General features: G+C 43.5%; 1 protein-coding gene across 2 annotated transcripts in view; it reads right to left on the bottom strand.

Moving 5' to 3' along the window:
- Positions 1–18,575: 18,575 nt before the first annotated feature.
- The window catches only part of DEUP1 (deuterosome assembly protein 1), a 76,271-nt gene continuing 73,661 nt past the window's right edge, over positions 18,576–21,185 (bottom strand). Inside the window, exon 12 of one of the 2 annotated variants that reach the window (XM_081950701.1) lies at positions 18,576–20,747. In XM_081950701.1, coding sequence (XP_081806827.1) covers positions 20,657–20,747 — 91 coding nt within the window. In that variant the 3' untranslated portion in view covers positions 18,576–20,656. The remainder of the gene's footprint in view (positions 20,748–21,185) is intronic. The other variant, XM_081950700.1, reaches the window with a different exon arrangement.

Below are 21,185 nucleotides of genomic sequence, written 5' to 3'. Positions count from 1 at the left end.
GGCTTTCCTCCTGATTTACTCTTGAAACCGTTCTGTTGTGGAAAACAACAGACAGTAGATAAGGTTTCCCTCAGAATTAAGCCAGGACATAAACAGAACAGTTCCTTTCTCCATATGAGGCTTTACCAATGAATAAGATAACTCTTTTAGCAAACATACGTTTGTTCTAGTAAAATAGTAGGAATTTCGGACAGCATTAATGTTGATTTTTAAAAGTGTCTACACTTTTTAAAAAAGTCCTGAGTCCAGCATACTAAAACAACGGCTTAAAACATAAATACCCGAGCTATTAGATAGAGCCAAGGTGGTGCAGTGGTGAGAGTGCAGTACTGCAGGCTACTTCTGCTGACTGCCAGGTGCCTCCAATTTGGCATTTCGAATCTCACAAGGCTCAAGGTTGACTCAGCCTTCCATCCTTCTGAGGTGGGTAAAATGAGGACCCCGATGGTTTGGGGGCAATATGCTGACTCTGTAAACTGCTTAGAGAGGGCTGTAAAGCACTGTGAAGTAGTATATAAGTGCTATTGATACTGATATTGATATTTTTAATATAATTGACCAGGGATCCCCAAACCCCAGGTAGTGGACTAGCACTGTGGCATGCCAAAAACCAGGCCACGCAAACAAGCGAAGCCCCATCCAGGGAATGCAGGCAGCATGCAAAACCACACCCCCTTCAATCCACGGAATAACCTCTTTCCACAGAAACGATCCCAGGTGCCCAAAACGTTGGGGAAGCTGCTATAATTTACTATATGGTGGGATCCAAATTTTGAGATACACTGCAATAATAAGGGATGGAAACCCAGCTCTTTCATGTGCCTCTAGTCAGAGGATGCTTAAAATAGGGTCTCCGAACCCTTAAAAGTAAAGGTTCCTCTTGCACATATGTGCTAGTCGTTCCCAACTCTAGGGGGCGGTGCTCATCTCCATTTCAAAGCCAAAGAGCCAGCGCTGTCCAAAGACATCTCTGTGGTCATGTGGCTGGCATGATTAAACGCCAAAGGCGCACGGAACGCTGTTACCTTCCCACCAAAAGTGGTTCCTATTTTTCTACTTGAATTTTTACATGCTTTTGAACTGCTAGGTTGGCAGAAGCTGGAACAAGTAACAGGAGCTCAGTCCGTTATGTGGCGCTAGAGATTCGAACCAGTGAACTGCCGACCATTTGATCGACAATCTCAGTGTCTTAGCCACTGAGCCACCACTTCCCAAAGTCAACCCCTAAAATTGGCTTGGCGCATTTTGGTGAAATTGTGATATCTTAGCTCCTTGTCTGATGACATTATGAATTTTTTAAAAAGTAAAAGAGTGAAAGTTGAAGCAGAAATAATAGTATTTTGCCTTTTCATTTAGACACAAGACCAATAGGAGCATTGCGTTCTTCCCATGATAAACTGTATTTTATTACATAAGCCCTATAGCTTGGTTCACAATGCTGTTAAGTATCCATAAAATTCACGGGCTGGTTGTAAACATCATACTAAGCTTTAATGCGGTATGCGCAATGTAGTATACTGAGCCTTAATGCGATTTTAGCTTCTGGCATTGTGTGACCTGTTTGCCCTTAACAAAAAAGAAAATCACATGACAGGAATTGCTTTCATTAGTAGTGTTACGATGGATAAACAATAAATAAACAGTGGTAAAATAAATAAACATGAACCAGTTCCGCTGCCAAGCACCCAAATTTTGATCACAGGACCATGGGGGTGCTGCAACAGTCATAAGTGTGAAAACCAGTCATAAGTCGCATTTTTCAGTGAGGTTGTAACTTCGGTCATTAGAATAGGAGAGGATAGGACAGAACAGAATAGAATAAGAAGTGGAGGATAGGATAGAATAGAATAGAATAGAATAAGGTGGAGGATAGGGTAGGGTAGGGTAGGATGGGACAGGACAGGACAGAACAGAACAGAACAGAATAGAATAAGAAGTAGAGAATAGGATAGGACAGGACAGAATAGAATAGGATAGAATAGAATAGCTGGATGGGACCTTGGAGGTCTTCTAGTCTAACCCCCTGCTCAGGCAGGAAGCCCTAAACCACTTCAGACAAATGATTGTCCAATCTCTTCTTAAAAACCTCCAGTGATGAAGCAGCCACAACTTCTGAAGTCAAGCTGTTCTACCGGTTGATTGTTCTCCGTTAGGACATTTCTCCTTAGTTCCAGGTTGCTGTTCCTGATTCGTTTTCATCCATTGTTTCTTGTCCTGCCTTCAGGTGATTTGGAGAATAGGTTGACTCTTCTTTATGACAGCTCCTTAGATATTGAAACACTGCTATCATGTCTCCTCTAGTTAAAAAGTGGAGGGGAAAAAATGAAAAAGAAAGTTCCTGACTTAAAAGTCTGTAGAGATTCTCAGTCATCCAGGTCAGGGTTGTCCCAAAGATGCTTTTTTCAGGAGGCAACTGGACTTTCTCTTTTTTTTTTCTTTTGAAGACGTTTTGCTTCTCATCCAAGAAGCTTCTTCCCGACTTAGCATTTAACAACATAAAAAAAGCAAAGCATTTCACCAGTAGAATTTTCAAGCCGTTTCTCTCCTAACATGAAGTGATGGTAGGAGAAGGGAGTGATTTATTAGAATCATTTTAACAGAAAAATTTCACTGTGGGTTTTTTCCCCCTACCTCATCATACGATCAAGCTACCAAGAGTGGTTATTACCTGATAAAGCCGTTTTACATATATTTCTAACCACCTTTTCCCTTTGCACAAATCCATTTATAGCCAAGGTGTTATGGCTTGCAAGGCAATCTTATCACATGAATCCTATTGTGACTCCAAGCATTTAAAAAGGCATATTTTTTTTTAGTAATTTTATTATCTTTCAGTTCAAGAATCTTAAAAGTGAAGATATGGGGAAATGGGCGTTTTAGTTTTACATTCCTGAACATCTCTAAATCCAGGATTTATTTATTTCCTTCCTTTGTATTCATTTGCAACTGTCTAAAGATTCCTACATGTATATATATACACATATATACTAAGGTCCCACAGAGTATTTGGCCTCAAAATGTAAACTGTGCCAATGGAGGTGCCCTCCTCAAAGGCATATAAAACATTGGCAAAGACAATAGAGAACAAAAAGTGGAAAAAATGGTGCCTTCTTAAGAATTGGGAATTAATAATACAAGGGTATTGCAACCAGGAAAATCCCTACTATTTCTCATGTCACGTAAGTATTAGCATGATTTCTAAAGCTTCTAAAATAAGCTATATGTGTGTTGCAAGACATTCTGTAGTTTTTAAAAGAAAAACTGCAATGTAATAATTATAGCAATAGTACAGGTGGTGCTCAACATATAACCACAATTGAGCTTAAAATTTTTTTCTTTTTTTTTTTGAGCTTAAAATTTCTGTTGCTAAGTGAGACATTGTGCCCCACTTTAAGACTTTTCTTGCTGTGTTTGTTAAGTGAATCACGGCAGCTGTTAATTTACTAACACGATTGTTAAGTGAACTTGGCTTCCACATGGACTTTGCTTGTCAGAAGGTCGCAAAAGGGGATCACATGACCCCAGGACACAGCAACTATCATAAATATGTGGCCACTTGGTGGTCACTCTGCTTAACAACAGAGTTGTCGGTCCCCATCGTGGTTGTTAAACGAGGACTCCCTATACCAGAGGTGTCAAACTCGAATTCATTGAGGGCCTCATCAGGTTCAGAGATAATATTCAGCCAGTTCTCTCTGGTTCGGATGAACCATTACCGGCGGCTGTGGGAGGCTCCGCCCACCCGCCCCGACATAATCCGCGACCTGCGCATGCACAGAAGGTGGCGTGTGCGCTCACATTTGCGAACCGGTAGGGAAGTTAAGTGAATCCCACAGCTGATCAGGGTTGTACTTGACCTTGGGTGTCCAGGGTGGGCATGGCCAGGATTGGCATGGCCAACTTGATGTCACTCGTGTCATGGGCGCCCGTGGTTTGCCCGAGTGCTCCGTCAGCGGAAACGGGCTCACAAGCTTCGTTTTAGGCTGCGACAACCTCCTACAACCTTCTGCCAGCGAAAACAGAGGCACCGTGGGCTGGTCCTTCACCATTTCGGGGGGGGGGGGGGGCTCCACAGGCCAGACCTAAGCACCCTGCAGGCCGGATCCAGTCTTGAGTTTGACACCCCTGACCTATACGCTCAGGTAGCATATCCAATCTGCAGCCCACTCGGTAGTCATTTGCTATTTCAAAGTGTCAGGAAAACATTTATGAAGGAGGGGAATTGAATTATAAAAGGATTCATAAGCAGAGTAGAGAGCTGTGAGACCAGACCTCAGAGAAATCTGCCTTGCTGGAAACCTACATGGAGCAGGATGAGAGGCTTGGGAGAGACATAGCAGCTGTTTCTTGTTTCACCTTCTTCCCAAGCCATTTCTCAAAAATTAAAAACAATACACTTACCTTTTCACTGTTAATCCCTGATCTATTTCTTAAAAGTGTTTCATCCCAACTGTATTATTTTTTATAAATAAATCAGGGCGGCCAATATATATAACCAACTCCGTTGTACTTATTTTGTACAATGGCAATAAAGACTATGCTAATATATCTAATACTCCTTTCTCCCATTTTCCCAAGAACAACCATGTGACATGGGTTGAGTTGGGAGGGAGGGACTGGTCCAGTCAACTAGCTGGCTTCCATGCCTAAGGCAGGACTACAAATTATAGTCTCTTGGTGATTGGCCCAAAGTCACCCAGCTTTCATGTCTAAGGAGGGACTAGAACTCACAGTATCCTGGTGATTGGCCCAAAGTCACCCAGCTTTCATGTCTAAGAAGGGACTAGAACTCACAGTATCCTGGTGATTGGCCCAAAGTCACCCAGCTTTCATGTCTAAGGGGGGACTAGAACTCACAGTATCCTGGTGATTGACCCAAAGTCACCCAGCTTTCATGTCTAAGGGGGGACTAGAACTCACAGTATCCTGGTGATTGGCCCAAAGTCACCCAGCTTTCATGTCTAAGGGGGGACTAGAACTCACAGTATCCTGGTGATTGGCCCAAAGTCACCCAGCTTTCATGTCTAAGGGGGGACTAGAACTCACAGTATCCTGGTGATTGGCCCAAAGTCACCCAGCTTTCATGTCTAAGGGGGGGACTAGAACTCACAGTATCCTGGTGATTGGCCCAAAGTCACCCAGCTTTCATGTCTAAGGAGGGACTAGAACTCACAGTATCCTGGTGATTGGCCCAAAGTCACCCAGCTTTCATGTCTAAGGAGGGACTAGAACTCACAGTATCCTGGTGATTGGCCCAAAGTCACCCAGCTTTCATGTCTAAGGGGGGGACTAGAACTCACAGTATCCTGGTGATTGGCCCAAAGTCACCCAGCTTTCATGTCTAAGGAGGGACTAGAACTCACAGTATCCTGGTGATTGGCCCAAAGTCACCCAGCTTTCATGTCTAAGGAGGGACTAGAACTCACAGTATCCTGGTGATTGGCCCAAAGTCACCCAGCTTTCATGTCTAAGAAGGGACTAGAACTCACAGTATCCTGGTGATTGGCCCAAAGTCACCCAGCTTTCATGTCTAAGGAGGGACTAGAACTCACAGTATCCTGGTGATTGGCCCAAAGTCTACCAGCTTAAGAAAAGCTCTCAAGAGCTTCAAAAGTAGTTCCAAAAATACCGGTTGAGCAAAACCTGATTTCTTGGAAGTGCTTCTCGTAGAGTAGACTCAGAGTAGGTCTATACTGTAGCTTAGAGATACTAATTCAGAGATGATTAGGAAATTACATTATTTTCAATGCTAAGTCCATCCATTTCTTTTAATGCTCAGAACCTGGTCTGAGTACGTAAATGCCTGTTATTGAATAGATTCACCTAATTCATTGAAAAATCCCATTTTTCTCTCTCTGCAACCCAACTTGTTATATTTAATCTGTTTTCACTCCGGCAATCTTTTCCATGCTTCACCTGCAAAATATATCCTCCTCCAGCAAAAAAAAGCCCTGAGGCTGGATCACATTTGATTAAAAAGAAAATCACAATCTGCTATGCAAAAATCTTGATGCCAGTCAAAACTTGTTTTCGATGTTTGAAATCACCTTGTCATCTGCCGGCAAAATTAAGGCTACCGGGCAGATTAAAACTATAAAAACAAATAAGAAAATTTTGGCAGATAAAATCCAAGCTGATAAAATGACAAAACAAACCCTACAATCAAAGGAAAGAACTAAACAGGAAAGATATGCCTATATTAAAATGGCACTTAGAGCCAGGCGTTCATTTCTGTTCCAACCGAAGAAGAAAAATTATATACAGGGAGTCCTCCACTTACAACAATTCACTTAGTGACTGTTCAAGGTTACAACGGCACTGGGAAAACCGACTTATGACCACTTTTTCACACTTATGACCATTGTAGCACCACCACCACCCCGGTCACGTGATTTACATTCGGAGGCTTGACAAGTGACTTGCTTTTATGACGGTTGCAGTGTCGTGGGGTGATCCCTTTTTGCAACCTTCTGACAAGCGAAAGCAATGGGGAAGCCAGATTCACTTAAACATATTACTGATTTTAACGACTGCCGTGATTCACTTAACACAGGGGTGTCCAAACTTGGGAACTTTAAGACTTGTGGACTTCAACTCCCAGAATTCCCCAGCCAGCTGGCTGGGGAATTCTGGGAGTTGAAGTCCACAAGTCTTAAAGTTCCCAAGTTTGGACACCCCTGACTTAACAAATGTGGCAAGAAAAGTCATAAAATGCAGCAAAAGTCACTTAACCAATTTCTCACTTAGCAACATACATTTTGGGCTCAACGGTGGTCGTACGTTGAGGACAACCTAAAATTCATAAAAGTTGTAGAATTGCTGAACTGAGTAGGATTTCCAAGGATGAATTCTACATGGAATGAATCTTAAGGTGTCATAAACCAGAAGAGCAGCTGGGCACATGAGTGCGCCGGGAGGCTACTCTTCCGGTTTCCGGTGCATGCATGTGCACTGGTCACTTGGTCTTCCAGTTTCTGGCACGCATGCGCATGTCAAGACCAGCTGGCCAGCGCACCGGAACCCGGAAGTGCAACAGGCAACGGTTTGCGTGCCCTGAGAGAGAGCTCTGCATCAGCACGAATGCCATAGGTTTGCCATCAGGGGTTTATAGTGTCCACCCCAGGGGTGGGTTCCTGCCAGTTCTAACCTCTTCTATAGAAGAGGTTCCACAAATCTACAGTGCCGTTTAGAACCGGTTCCAGCTCCCTCTCCCCACCCGTCCACATATCATCAAGATGAAGAGTGAGAGGAGGAATTCTGGGAGTTGAAGTCCACAAGTCTTAAAGCTGTCAAGTTTGAACACCCCTGGGGTTTTTTTTTCTAAAGGGTTAGGGGTGCAAGGGTCTTGTAACTTGACAGCTTTAAGACTTACGTGCTTCAAATGCCAGAGTTTCTGAACCAACATTTTGGCTGTTAAGCAAGAGGGTTGTTAAGTGAGTTTCGCCACATTTTACAAGTTGGCAATGCCCATCCAGTCACATGACCGCCAAGCCACTCCCACCCAGTCACATGGCTGTCAAGCCACTCCCACCCAGTCACATGGTCAGCAAGCCACTCCCATAAAGCAGGCCCCACCTACAGAAGAGATTCTAAAAACTTTTGAAACCCACCACTGGTCCACCCAAAAGTGATATGGGTATTAGACCTGCCACCACTTAAACCTCTAAATAGAAACAATACTCCAATTTTTGAGAAAGGTATCGTTCCTTAGAAGTCAAGTGCATTGCAGTAATGCAGAGCCAGATTCGAACATCGCAGGCCCAAATCCCTAAATTCAGCTTTTCCCTCCCTTAGCTCCTACCCATTGCCCATCCCTATGTGGCCAGTTAGATTCAGGCAAGATGTTTTCCTAATGGTCTATCCAAGCACAGGATGGTATGCAGCTGGTATGCTGGATGACCTTGAAGCAGCATCTCAAAGAAATACAACACTTACTTTCACTTCCCCCCCTTGCCTTCTTCCTTCCTCAGAGTTCATGGCAATCTGTCACCATAATGTAGTGAAGGACAGGCAAGCATAAGGTGGTAGCTGACAATGGGTAAGCCACGATCTGATCTGTCCCCTTGGATGGGCCCTAGATCCTTCCATGCCTCATTTAATGCCAAAATTCAGTACAGCCATTTGCCACTCACACTGTCAGACCTCAGAGACGTAACGCTTGGAAAGGGTCCTTAGTCATCCAAAAAAGACAACGTTACCCCCAGGAGCAAGACGTTTGCCAAAATATTCAGGATTGTGTATTATTCATGACCGCTGGATGAATTTCAGATAAAGAAATCAGCAATACTTTGACCTACTTTAATGGCATTTTAAATTTCAAATATCCTTCCATGATAACAGTAGGTGAACAGAGAGTGAGAAAAAGAGATACTTGGAAGAGTTTATCTCGGATGAAAAGGAAAAAAAAGACAAGTCTCAGCTTTTGGGCTTTCTCAGGGGCACCTATAAGTGAGGGTGAAGATTCGTTCTCCAAGCTGGTGAATTGGTTTCCGAACGTTTCGTTACCTAGCCTACAGACAATCTTTCAAGCCAGCATTCTGTTGTCCATATAATGGTGATGTTATCCATTCAGTCATGTCCGACTCTTGATGATTCTCTGGGCAGGTCTCTCCACATCTTCTAATCTTGCACTGCTTCTTTGAGATACAATAACACAATACAATAGCAGAGGTGGAAGGGGCCTTAGAGGTCTTCTACTCCAACCCTCTGCCTAGGCAGGAAACCATATACTGTTTCAACCAAATGGTTATCCAACATCTTCTTAAAGACTTTCAGTGTTGGGGCATTAACAACTTCTGGAGGCAAGCTGTTCCACTGATTAATTGTTCTAACTGTCAGGAAATTTCTCCTCAGTTCTAAGTTGCTTCTCTCCTTGATAGGTTTCCACCCATTGCTTCTTGTTCTGCCCTTAGGTGCTTTGGAGAACAGTTTGGCTCCCTCTTCTTTGAGGCAACCCCTGAGATATTGGAAGACTGCTATCATGTCTCCCCTGGTCCTTCTTTTCATTAAACTAGACATACCCAGTTCCTGCAACCGTTCTTCATATGTTTTAGCCTCCAGTCCCCTAATCCTCTTTGTTGCTCTTCTCTGCACTCTTTCTAGAGTCTCCACATCTTTTTACATCGTGGCGACCAAAACTGAATGCAGGATTCCAAGTGTGGCCTTACCAAGGCATTATAAAGTGGTATTAAGGCATTATATAGACATTATACAAGGCATTATATAGTGGTATTGTTCTATGCCAGGGGTGTCAAATTCAAGGCCTGCAGGCCGGATCCAGCCTGCGGGATGCTTAAATCTGACCCGCTGGGCCAGCTTGGAAATAGCAAAGGACTGGACAACGGTGCCTCTGACAGCCAAAACAGAGCGAGGGGGGCGCGTGTGGCCCTCCCGTGCCCCATTTTCAGCCTGGATGGCCTCCTGCAGCACCCTGCTGGCCAAAACAGGGCACGGGGCAAAATGGGCCCCCTCCATGCCCCGTTTTAGGCTTAGATGGCCTCCTGCAGCACTTTGGCGGCCAAAATAGGATGGCCGTGGCTTGCATGCCCCCTCCCCCCCCCGTGCCCTATTGTGACTGGCAGGGTGCTGCATGAGTCGTTAGTCCCCTCTCTCCCCCCACCCTGCTGGCCACAGAGGAGAACTACAATGCTGATGCGGCCTCGATGAAATTGAGTTTGACACCCCTGTTCTATGATCTGGTTGGTGTCAGCTTTGCTGGTGTCCCACCATCTTTGGCGGCGTTTTTACCACTTTAACCACTAACCCTTCCAAGCATAATTGCCTCTGCAATAAATTCCCCCACACGACATGGCCAAAACAAGTGAGTTTTGCTCTCCAGTGACATGTCTGGTGTTATGCTCTCCAGGATGTGCTTGTGGGTCACTATTTCTGTCCAAGGGAGATGCAGGAGCCTTCTCCAGCACCTCAGCTCAAATCATCTTCTTTCAACGACCCCACGATCCCTTGTGGAATGGAGTCTGGGCAACTGAATCGAGCTAGCAGAGTGTTTACTAGCCGGATGCCCTTCCTATCGTCAATGCGGAGCACCGTAGCTCAAATGAGTCGATTTTCTTCCCGTCTTGCTTTTTTAAGATCCAGCTTTCATATTCCGTATCTTACCACGAACATTTCCCATATCTCGTCAATTAAAATGGACACTCGTGTATTAAATTTATTTGTATTTAATTCTGGCTCCAGCCAGAATTCTTCTGAATCTCCACATCTCCTCCTTTCCCTGGACAAAGCTCCTTTTGAGTGCAGATCCTGATATACTCTGCACAAACGTGGATCCTTTCTGGGTACCAAAACCAGGTTTAAATATTTGGCACAAAGTTGTGAAGGTGGGTTGCTTCTGATCCTTTTGTCAGGATTGGATCCCAGCTGGGCAAAATCACCCTGCACTCCGAATAAGGGTATGGGTAGCTGAACTCTGGCATAAACCCCAAGGCAGAGGAATCTTCCCAATCAATTTTTCAGCTCAGCTCAATTGTTTTTAATATATTTATTCTCCCGGAGGCTGTGAATTAATGGCTGTTTTGGGAAACGGTGCACACAATCTTCCTCTTTCCCTCCACTTTATTAACTCAGACAGACAGATGTGCCCTAAGAAGCTGGCCATTACCACTAGTTAATACCGCAGCAGTGCACATGGTTTTCTTAGGTAACTCAGTTTAAAAAAGAAACTTCTGATAATTACTTGCAAAAGATGCAACAGAGCGAGAGGCCCTGCAAAGCTCTTTCCAGAATCTATATATATATATAAACGGCTTTGGTGTGTGTATGTTCTAGCATAACTCTGGAACGCCTTGAGCAATTTCAACCAAACCTGGTACACAGCTGCCAAAAAAACCAACACAGTTCTAGGCTGCATCAACAGAGGGATAGAATCAAGATCACGTGAAGTGTTAATACCACTTTATAATGCCTTGGTAAGGCCACACTTGGAATACTGCATTCAGTTCTGGTCGCCACGATGTAAAAAAGATGTGGAGACTCTAGAAAGAGTGCAGAGAAGAGCAACAAAGATGATTAGGGGACTGGAGACTAAAACATATGAAGAACGGTTGCAGGAACTGGGTATGTTTAGCTTAAGAGAAAGAAGGACTAGGGGAGACATGATAGCATTATTCCAATATCTCAGAGGTTGCCACAAAGAAGAGGGAGTCAAACTATTCTCCAAGGCACCTGAAGAAGCAATGGGTGGAAACTAATCAAGGAGAGAAGCAACTTAGAACTGAGAGAAATTTCCTGACAGTGAGAACAATTAATCAGTGGAACAGCTTGCCTCCAGAAGTTGTGAATGCCCCAACACTGGAAGTCTTTAAGAAGATGTTGGATAGCTATTTGTCTGAAACGGTATAGGGTTTCCTGCCTAGGCAGGGGGTTGGACTAGAAGACCTCCAAGGTCCCTTCCAACTCTACTATTGTATTGTATTGTATATAACTCGAGAATATGTTGCAGACTTGCTCTCTGGAAACAAATACTGTGGAGGTAAGAAACGCCTGAAACCTCTTGGGGTATGTTCTGTTAAGACACAGCCTGTTGTGCCATAAAATGGCTTCTACTGTACTGCCATAAAACGGCTTCTACTATGCAGTGCAGTGGCGTTGCTATGGTAATGGCCCCAACAGTACTCACAAGGGGGCACCCTCTGGTAAGGGAGAAAATCCAATCTTAGAAATTACTTTTGGTCCAGACATTTTCCCCCTATAAATAAATACCCGGACAATTCCGGGTTATCGGCTAGTTTTAATATAGAAGGACTTGAGAAACATTCCATTGGCAGAAAAGAACACGCGACAATCACCTACTCAGCTTAAATGCAAATCTTCTACTTTATAGTTTGGAACAACAAACCAGATTCTCAATCATATCAGAAATAGAGAAAAAAGTCCCTCTGTAGCATGCATTACAGGTAGTTCTTGAATTATGACTGTGATGGAGCTGCCCATTATGGTCATAAGATGCAACGATCATAAAAAGTGACCGACTTGATTTTTTTGCACTAGTTATTAAGCAAAGTGAACGAAAGTGGTCATTAAGAAATACCACAATTGTTTAGCAAATCCGTTGTTCACTATAGTGTGGTATTGCCAACATCCAAAAGTGAGTGTGGGGTTTTTGGGGGGCAAAGCCAGGGGTGAAATTCAGTAGGTTCTGACAAGTTCTGGAGAACCGGTAGCAGAAATTTTAAGTAGTTCAGAGAACTGGCAAATGCTACTTCTAGCTGGTCCCAGAGTGGGGTGGGAATGGGGATTTTGCAGTATTCTTCCCCTGGAGTGGGGAGGGAATGGAGATTTTGCAGTATTCTTCCCCTGGAGTGGGGAGGGGAAGGATACTGCAAAATCTCAATTCCCCTGGAGTAGGGAAGGAATAGAGATTTTGCAGTATCCTTCCCCTGGAGTGGGGAGGGAATGGAGATTTTGCAGTATCCTTCCCCTGGAGTGGGGAGGGAATGGAGATTTTGCAGTATCCTTCCCCCTGGAGTTGGGAGGGAATGGGGACTTTGCAGTATCCTTCCCCCTGGAGTGGGGTGGGAATGGAGATTTTGAAATATTCTTCCCCCAGGAGTGGGGAGGGAATGGAGATTTTGCAGTATCCTTCCCCTGTCACACCCACCAAGCCACGCCCATAGAACCGGTAGTAAAAAAAAAAAGGATTTCACCACTGATTGGAAGGGATCTTGGAGGTCTTCTAGTCTTACCACCTGTACAAGCGGGAGATCCTAAACCATTTCAGACAAATGGTCGTCCAATCTCTTCTTAAGCCCCCCCCCCAAGTGCTGGAGCACCCACAACTTCTGAAGGCAAGCTGTTCCACAGGTGAATTGTTCTCACTGTTAGGTAATTTCTCCTCAGTTCTAGGTTGCTTCTCTCCTTGATTAATTTACATCCATTGTTTCTTGTCCTGCCTTCTGGTGCTTTGCAAAACTCGTTGAAGGACATTGTATGCACCGGTAGCATTTGCGAGGTGGATTTGTTCTTCTCCCCATTCACACAAAGTCTCTTCCATAGGGAAGCTGTAAACGCAGCGTACAGATTAGAAATGAAAGTGACATGTTTGCCGGTGAACAGGTGCTTTATAAATAAGTCAGATTAATAAAATGTGGTCTATGATTAGTACCACCTTGTACTTATCAAAGCCTGCCCCAACGTGTGAGTCAGGAAGTGCTTTAGGCTACATCTGCTACCTTTGCAATTTCCAAATCCCCTTCTGAATAATACAATATTCAGCCTGTATTTTGGGTAGTTACCTTCAGATGCCTATTGAAGTTAGGTCACATCCTCTTTTTGAAGGCCTGCCTCCTGCAGGGACTCATTATTTTTATTGCTCAGATATTATTTCGGTCAAGTGTACATGTGTCCCACAAACCATTTTCTCGAGAGAGAGGCACTAACTGAACAGACGGTGTAAAATCTACCTGGCAGTTCTGGGCTGCATCTTTTTTCTCTGCTCCACATAATTTCTAGACTTTGTCGCATCACTAAGGGAAGGAATGGAATTCGATGATTTGTCATAGACAGACGAGAATATGAGCTTGCTTTTTTTCTTGTAGACGTTTCATTACCCAAACTAGTAACGTCATCAGGGCAGTGCAGTGTCCCCAAATGGGGACAACCATGACCTGGAGGACTGAGAATCTCTACAGACTTCTAGCTATAGAGTTTAAGATGAGCAGCCTTTGAATGGTGTGGGAGTAGGAATGGATTTCCAGAGGAAAAATGGCAGGCTACAGAAACCAGGAACACCGGTGGGGGTATTCAGCCGGTTTGGAAAGGTTCAAGCAAAGTGGTAGTGGCGACTTGCGGGAGGGGCCCGCCTTGAGGCCACGCCCCCCTCCCCCGGTGCTATGCCGTTCTATTTAGCCACGTTTTCTAAGCCGTGTGTATGCATGCAAGCTGTGTGTGCAAGCCCAGTAGATGCGTGGAAGGGCGTGTGCAAGTGCAGAAGGCGCTTGCTCACTTTTTCAGTGCAGTAGTAAAATTATGTGAAACCCACCTCTGAGGAGCACCACACAGGCGATCCTGAGGACAGAGATAAACTTCCAAGTGCTTTAATGGCCCTCTAAAAAGGATGCAAATGACCAGCTGCCTGCTAGGAATATAAATCCTTCCATTTCTCACTATCCGGTCAGAGCTGCCGAAGCTTCTTGGATGAGAAGGGAAAGGTCTTCAAAAGAAAAACCAAGGAAGTCCAGTTGCCTCTTGAAAAAGCACCTTTGGGGAACCATGACCTGGATGACTTAGAGTCTCTACAGACCTTTAGCTTTATAATCTGGGATGAACAGCCTTTGAATGGTGTGGGAGTAGGAATGGATTTCCAGAGGAAAAACGGCAGACTGCAGGAACCAGGGGCATCACTCAGGTGACCCTGAGGACACAGATAAACCTCCAAGTGCTTCAAGGACCCTCTAAAAAGGATGCAAATGACCAGCTGTCTGCAAAGAATATAAATCCTTCCAATCCCCACTATCCTGTCAGAGCTGAAGAAGCTTCTTGGATAAGAAGCGAAACCTCTTCAAAAGAAAAAAAAACAAGAAAGTTCAGTTGCCTCCTGAAAAAGCACCTTTGGCTCATCAGTGCTTGTAAGGAGTGCGGTTTGCTGTCCGTTTATATTCCGGTGTCTTGCCTGTCTGTATGGGTGAGAGTGGCCTTAGAGAGTGTCTTCTCCAAAATGTTAAGTGCCTTTCACTTTTTTGTAAATCCATCTTCCCGGCCAAGGTGGATCCGGGATACAGGGTGTGATCCGAAATGTCAAAATGGTAGCCAGGATATCTGATTGGAGCTTCACACATATTTTTTTTACGTGCATAGACATCAAATCCCTTTCCTGATTTCTTTCATTATTGATAGGACATGTTCCTTGCAATTCTCCAATGAATTGTGTCTTCATGTGAAGATTTCTGGCATCGTATATTTTCTTCCCCTTGAACTTCTTTTCTGCGGCTTCTAATGATTTCTGGACTCTCTCTTCGAAGAGTTTCTTTGATACTTCCCTGAACCTCATTGGAGGTTTTTAAACAGGAGCTGGAGAATTAACCATCGGAGATGATGAAGGGCATGGTTGTGTGAAGACCTCTGGAGGCTCCCTAGATCCTTTCAGAGGCCCGCAAAATCAATTTTATTTTGCCAGATGTTGAAAATACTTGCAAAAAATTAAAACAATGACACCCTACTCATTATTACTTTTTAGGTGATAATAATATAGAGGGTTTTTTAAAAAGCTGCCCAGTGTTATTTTGATATGAGCTGGGTGGCAGATAAATTTAATTAGCAAATAAATATGTTATTCATTTCAATCCCTATTAATTTTAATATTTTGGCTTTTACAGGATTCAGCAACTCAATATTCTACCAATGCATCCATTTTAATGTTGAACGCAGTAAAGATTGATCAATATAATATCCTGACCTGCTCTCGAGTTGCCATAGGCAGGGGGATGGGAAAACCAAGCCTCGCAGCTGCATTGAAGAACTTCCATTTCAGTCAAATCAAAGCACATTCCAGTGGCAATGTCAAGGTCATCTCCAGGGGGACTCACAGTGGCCAGAGGGAGTGACTTCTACAACCTGTGAAATTGCTTCATTGGGGAATGTGACTTGTGGGGAAGGGGAAACAGGGTTAGAGCGAGCCAAGGCCCGAATTAAGTGAGGTCAGAGTTGGCTTCCCTTGATTCGTGCTGACATGAAGCTCCTAATAACTAACTGGATTTCTTTTGAAGCTTGGCTTGAGGCTTATGATTTAATTAGGGCATCAGTCGGAATCCTGACATAAACCATATAAAGGAAACACTATTCTGGCATCCTGCATAAGGTTTAAAAGTAGGACGGGGTTTCAAGAGGAAAGAATTTGAGAAGCCTAGGTGTGAGTCCTGCACTGTATGGGGGGGTTGAACTCGATGACCTCTTAGGTTCCTCTAGATCAGTGTTTCTCAAACTTGGCGACTTTAAGTCCTGTGGACTTCAACTCCCAGAATCCCCCAGCCAGCTATGCTGGCTGGGGGATTCTGGGAGTTGAAGTCCACAGGACTTAAAGTCGCCAAGTTTGAGAAACACTGCTCTAGATCTATGATTCCATGATGACAGTTCACTTTGTGTAAATCTACACCAATCCAGACAGCCAGTTCAGTCTTGTAGTTAGGGCATGAGGCTAGAAACCAGGGACCATGAGTTCAAGTCTGGCCATAGGCATGAAAACCAGCTGGGCAGGGATAGGCTTCAAAAATTGGTTCTCTGCCCAGTTGCTGGGTGGGCATGGCCATGCTGGGTGTGGCCTAGTCTGCCTCCTGTACCACTGTGGGGACGGGCATTTTTGCCCTCCCTGGGCTCTGGAGGCTTTCCTCAAGTCTCCAGGAGGGCGAAAACCGGCTTCCCAGGTTCCGGAGGCCCTCTGGGGCCGGCCTACTTGAATTTCCGGTAGGCCGTTTTTCACCCTCCCTGAACCTCCGTGCGCACCCTGCACTTATCTGCATCCAAAACGGGCCGCGTGGGGACCCCTGGGAGGGGAGGGGTGGGCGTGGCCAGCCAGGAGTGGGATTCGGGGGTTCTGTGAACTGCATAGAATCTTAGCTAGAGGTTCTTCCAACCCCCCCCCTGAACTCCCATATGCCCACCCCTGCAACTGGGTGACTTTGGGCCAGTCACTCTCTCTGCCCAACCCACCTCACGGGGTTGTTGTTGTGGGGAAGACAGGATGAGGAAGGTGTGTTGGATATGTTCAGTACCTTGAGCTATTTCTAAACATAACTGTATAAATAAATTTCTCTTGGGAGCTCTGGACTAATTGGTCAGTCAAATTACATTGGGTTCATATTCCGAGTTGGCTAAAATTTTAACTACCTTTAGCCAACTCGGGTTAAAAATCTCTCTCTCTTCCCAAGACAGATTTATTTATTTGTATTCTACCGTTATTATTATTATTATTTCTGTCTCTTGCAGTCAAGACAACCCCCCCCCCCTCCATTTTATATATTGGAATGATTTTGGGATATTGAATTTGCAATGATCAGGACAGCAATTATCATCAATCTGATCTGTACTGTGGCTCATCTTAAAAAGATTTGCAGACATGTCCACGTATCAGGTTGACCTTGGTCTCTCTTGCCCAACGGAGCTGGAAGTTGGGCAGCAGCATGTACATTTAATAGATTATTATTTTTAATTACTGTATTATTATTGACTCTGTCCTTTCTGGAGACTTGCCATGAACTTTCGTGCTTCTCTTCGGCTGAACTTAACAGTTCAGTTAATTTCAGCTCTCCTGCATTTTACCGCGTTGACTTGAAAGAACAAGACACCCTAAAATTGAAGGCAATTTTTCCTCCCCTCTAAAAGATCGCAATAAAACACCCACAAAAATTCTTGTAGCCAGCGTGGCTTCTTTTTTCTTGCCAAATGCCAGCTCCCATTGAATCCAATTCATAAGAATGTGTCCGTGTGAGACATTTAATCATGGTTGTGTACATATACACACAAAAGCGCAGTTAGAAGCCATACCGCTTCTTCTTTCAAAGGCATTAACATAACGCTTGATTTATTTTTATAAATTAAGCCCGCTATGTTTATACAATTAATTGTTCCTCTGTCTGCATTCATACTCACAGATTGTTCTTTAACAAACCTATTTCTCTTATGTACATATACATGTATATGTATGTATGTATATGTGTGTATGTATATGTGTGCACACACACACACACACACACAACTAAAACTTGGCATCTGCAAATATAAACTTTTGCAATACATAGGCTGAAGTCCAAAATCTTATTTAAAAAGGTAAATAAGTAACTAACTTAAGTTGTCATTCTATGTGTTTTTACCTTTTTCTTTTGTGATAAATTCTCTTTTCAGTCTATAGATTTACGGTAACTTCTTTGGATTTATAAGAGTCACAAAGGCACAGTGGTTAGAGTGCAGTACTGTAGGCTACTTATGCTGCCTACCGGCTGCCTGCAATTTGGCAGTTCAAATCTCACCAGGCTCAAGATTGACTCAGCCTTCCATCCTTCCAAGGCGACGTCAACAACATTTTGTCCTGCCAACATGAGCTCTTCCTCTGTACATAACAGAATAACAGAATTGGAAGGGACCTTGGAGGTCTTCCAGTCCTACAAGCAGGAGACCCTATGCCATTTCAGACAAATGGTTGTCCAATCTCTTCTTAAAAACCTCCAGTGTTGGAGCATTCCAGAGCTGGAAGAGACATTAGAAGCAGTGGTGGGATTCAAGTAATTTAACAACCGGTTCTCTGCCCTAATCATTTCTTCCAACAACCAGTTCACCAAAGTAACAACCGGTTCTCCCAAAGTGGTGCGAGCTGGCTGAATCCCACCACTGATTAGAAGTCTTCTGCTCCAATCCCCCCCCAAGACCAGGTTGGGAATCCTCAAACCAGTCTTTAAAAAAAGGTCCATCTTTGTTGGTCCATCAGTGATGGAGCAGACACAACTTGCTCCACTGCTTCATAGCCATTCCCATTCAAGAAATTCCTTGGTTCAAGTTTGGATTTTTCCATTAAACTTCCATCTGTCTTCCCCTTGGGTGTTGGAGAACAAATCTACACTCTCTTCCTTGGGACATCCCTTCATGTACTAGAAGAGGCTACCATTTCTCCCTACAGCCTCTTCTTTAGGTGAAATATACCAAGTTCCTTTAACTCATCACAGAATTTAATCTTCTCTCTCCACAGATCCCAGCTGGTCTACATGACAATCAGCCAAAGATGCAGGTAGCATCTTCATGGAGCATCTCTGACTGAACACAGCCAATGCTGCAGCTTTCTGTGAAACATCTGAAGAAACTGAAGCACTGTTGATTTATAGTGAGAAACTGGATGAGGTCCAGCTGACTCTCCCAGTTTGGAGTGCTATGCTATGAAATACCGAAATGACACCATTGATATCTGGGTATAATTGAATTTTCCAGGCCTGAACAGCCTGATTTTACAAAAAAAAACCAATCCCTATCCTGCTTGGAACTGCCTATATTCTTAGACTCTACCTTAATAATTCGTAGGTCCTTGGTTATTAAGTTTGCTCCCATCTTAGACTCTGAATCTAATTACCCTCGCACAGTAATAATAATAATAATAATAAAAGGGGCAGAGATGTCACTAATGGGAGTTCTGGCAGATACCGAAGGGTGTTCAAATGCTGATGTAGGACTTGGCCCATATTTCTCAGTTGTGTCCTGCATAGAAAAGGTCCTTGTTAAGAGTCCAATCTTGCGTTTCCATTCCTGAGGTAAATACCGTATTTTTCAGAGTATAAGACACTCCGAAGTATAAGACACACCTAGATTTTGGGGAGGAAAACAAGGGAAAAATATCTGCCTCTGCCTCTCAGCAATTTGCCTCCTTGCAACAAACAATACAGACATTATACACTGTTTGTAGTGTTATATTTCAGACTATACTTGTACAGATGCTGTTAAAATTGATGTGCTTTCTGGAAGTATAGTTATTCTCTGCTATTTAAAAGAAGAGCACTTTTTAAAACAATAGCACGGGGCCTCTTCAGATCAAGTATTTATTTTAAAAAACTTCTTCATTTTGTTAAGTTGTCTAGAATAATAATAAAGCGGTCCTTAAAAATAAATCTAATAATTTGAACATTCTATAGGCATTTATAGTTGTTGACTTACCTCCTTGCAGCAAACAGCCTGATTAGCACAAGAAAAAAAAATCTGCCTCCCAGCAATTTGCCAGTGGAGCAAACAGCAAGTTTCACTTTCAATTTCTCCCGATCATCAGCTGTTACAGGCTGTAGGGATTGCTATAGCTTATTGAAGCCTCCGCAACCCCCACGTCGCTGCAAAGAGGTAAATTGCTGGGAGGCAGAGGCCAAAGGGTTGGGGCTGGTGGGTGGGGCTACATTCAGCATATAAGACGCACCCAATTTTTCACCCTCTTTTAGGGGGGGAAAAGGTGCGTCTTATAGTCCGAAAAATACAGTACTTAAGAACAAATTTCTCACTTAGCGATATAAATTTTGGGCTCAATTCTGATTGTAAGTCGAGGACTACCTGTATTTAGTTAGACTTTGCCAGGGAAAATTATCTAAATTAAAGGAAGGCTAAAGTTAACACTACCATATCTGGGCTGCAAATCTGCACTCAATGGGGATTGTAAGCAACAAAATATGGTAGATTTTTTTTTAGACTGCAAAAAAACCTCAAGAGCTGAAATCCTGGAAACCATTTCTTGTTTTGATGAGACCCATAACAGCCACATTAGTGTGAATTTTGTTCCCGGGCTTGCAACCCACCTTGAATCAGTCTCCAAAAGAACATTTTGGATGCGGCATTTTGAATATGAAAACAGAAGTTTGGATCGCACTAAAAAAATTAAAAAATATATATTCACATTTAATTTCCAGATTTTCTTTTGAGACCTCTTGATACACAATCTTCCAAATTCATGTTGAAATGAACTCCACAGCGAAACGATATAAAAATCTCACATTACAAAAAAAAATTCTTGGGCTAAAGTTTTTTTTTTTTTAAATGGTAGCTGATGTTTGGTGCAGGGATTTATCTGTACAATTTAAGGTTTTATTATTATTTTTAAAGCTTTATCTGCGGTGGATATGCTTGAGAGTGGCATGGTGCTTTAGGCTGTTTGCTGACTGCCTTCTCAGTTCTTCAATGTGAGAGTTTAAAATATGTTCGAAGTCCTGTGCTCGCCTCTCTTCCTCTTGTAGGAATTTCTCTGCTGCAGCGGCTGGGAACAAACTCTCTCGGGAAGGCTGAATGACACACAAAAAGTTTTGACACAATGAAGACACGTATAATTAAGGCTGCTTTTCTTATTAGCGCAGGGGCACTGCTGAAAGTACGCTTTAAATATTTGAGACATGCAATCTTTACAGGTATCTTGCTGGGCCCTAAAATCCCATCGGTGATATCTTAGAATAGAATAGAAATAGAACTCCACAAATAGAATAATAAAGTTGGAAAGGACCTTGGAGGTCTTCTACTCCAACCCCCTCCCTAGGCAGGAAACCCTATACCATTTCAGACAAATGGTTATCCAACATCTTCTTAAAGACTTCCAGTGTTGGGGCATTCACAACTTCTGGAGGCAAGCTGTTCCACTGATTCATTGTTCTAACTGTCAGGAATTTTCTCCTCAGTTCTAAGTTGCTTCTCTCCTTGATTAGTTTCCACCCATTGCTTCCTGTTCC

The sequence above is a fragment of the Natrix helvetica genome (genome assembly GCF_964273705.1).
Source record: "Natrix helvetica genome assembly, chromosome: 4".
Taxonomy (NCBI): domain Eukaryota; kingdom Metazoa; phylum Chordata; class Lepidosauria; order Squamata; family Natricidae; genus Natrix; species Natrix helvetica.
This window is presented reverse-complemented; position numbering and strand designations above follow the sequence as displayed.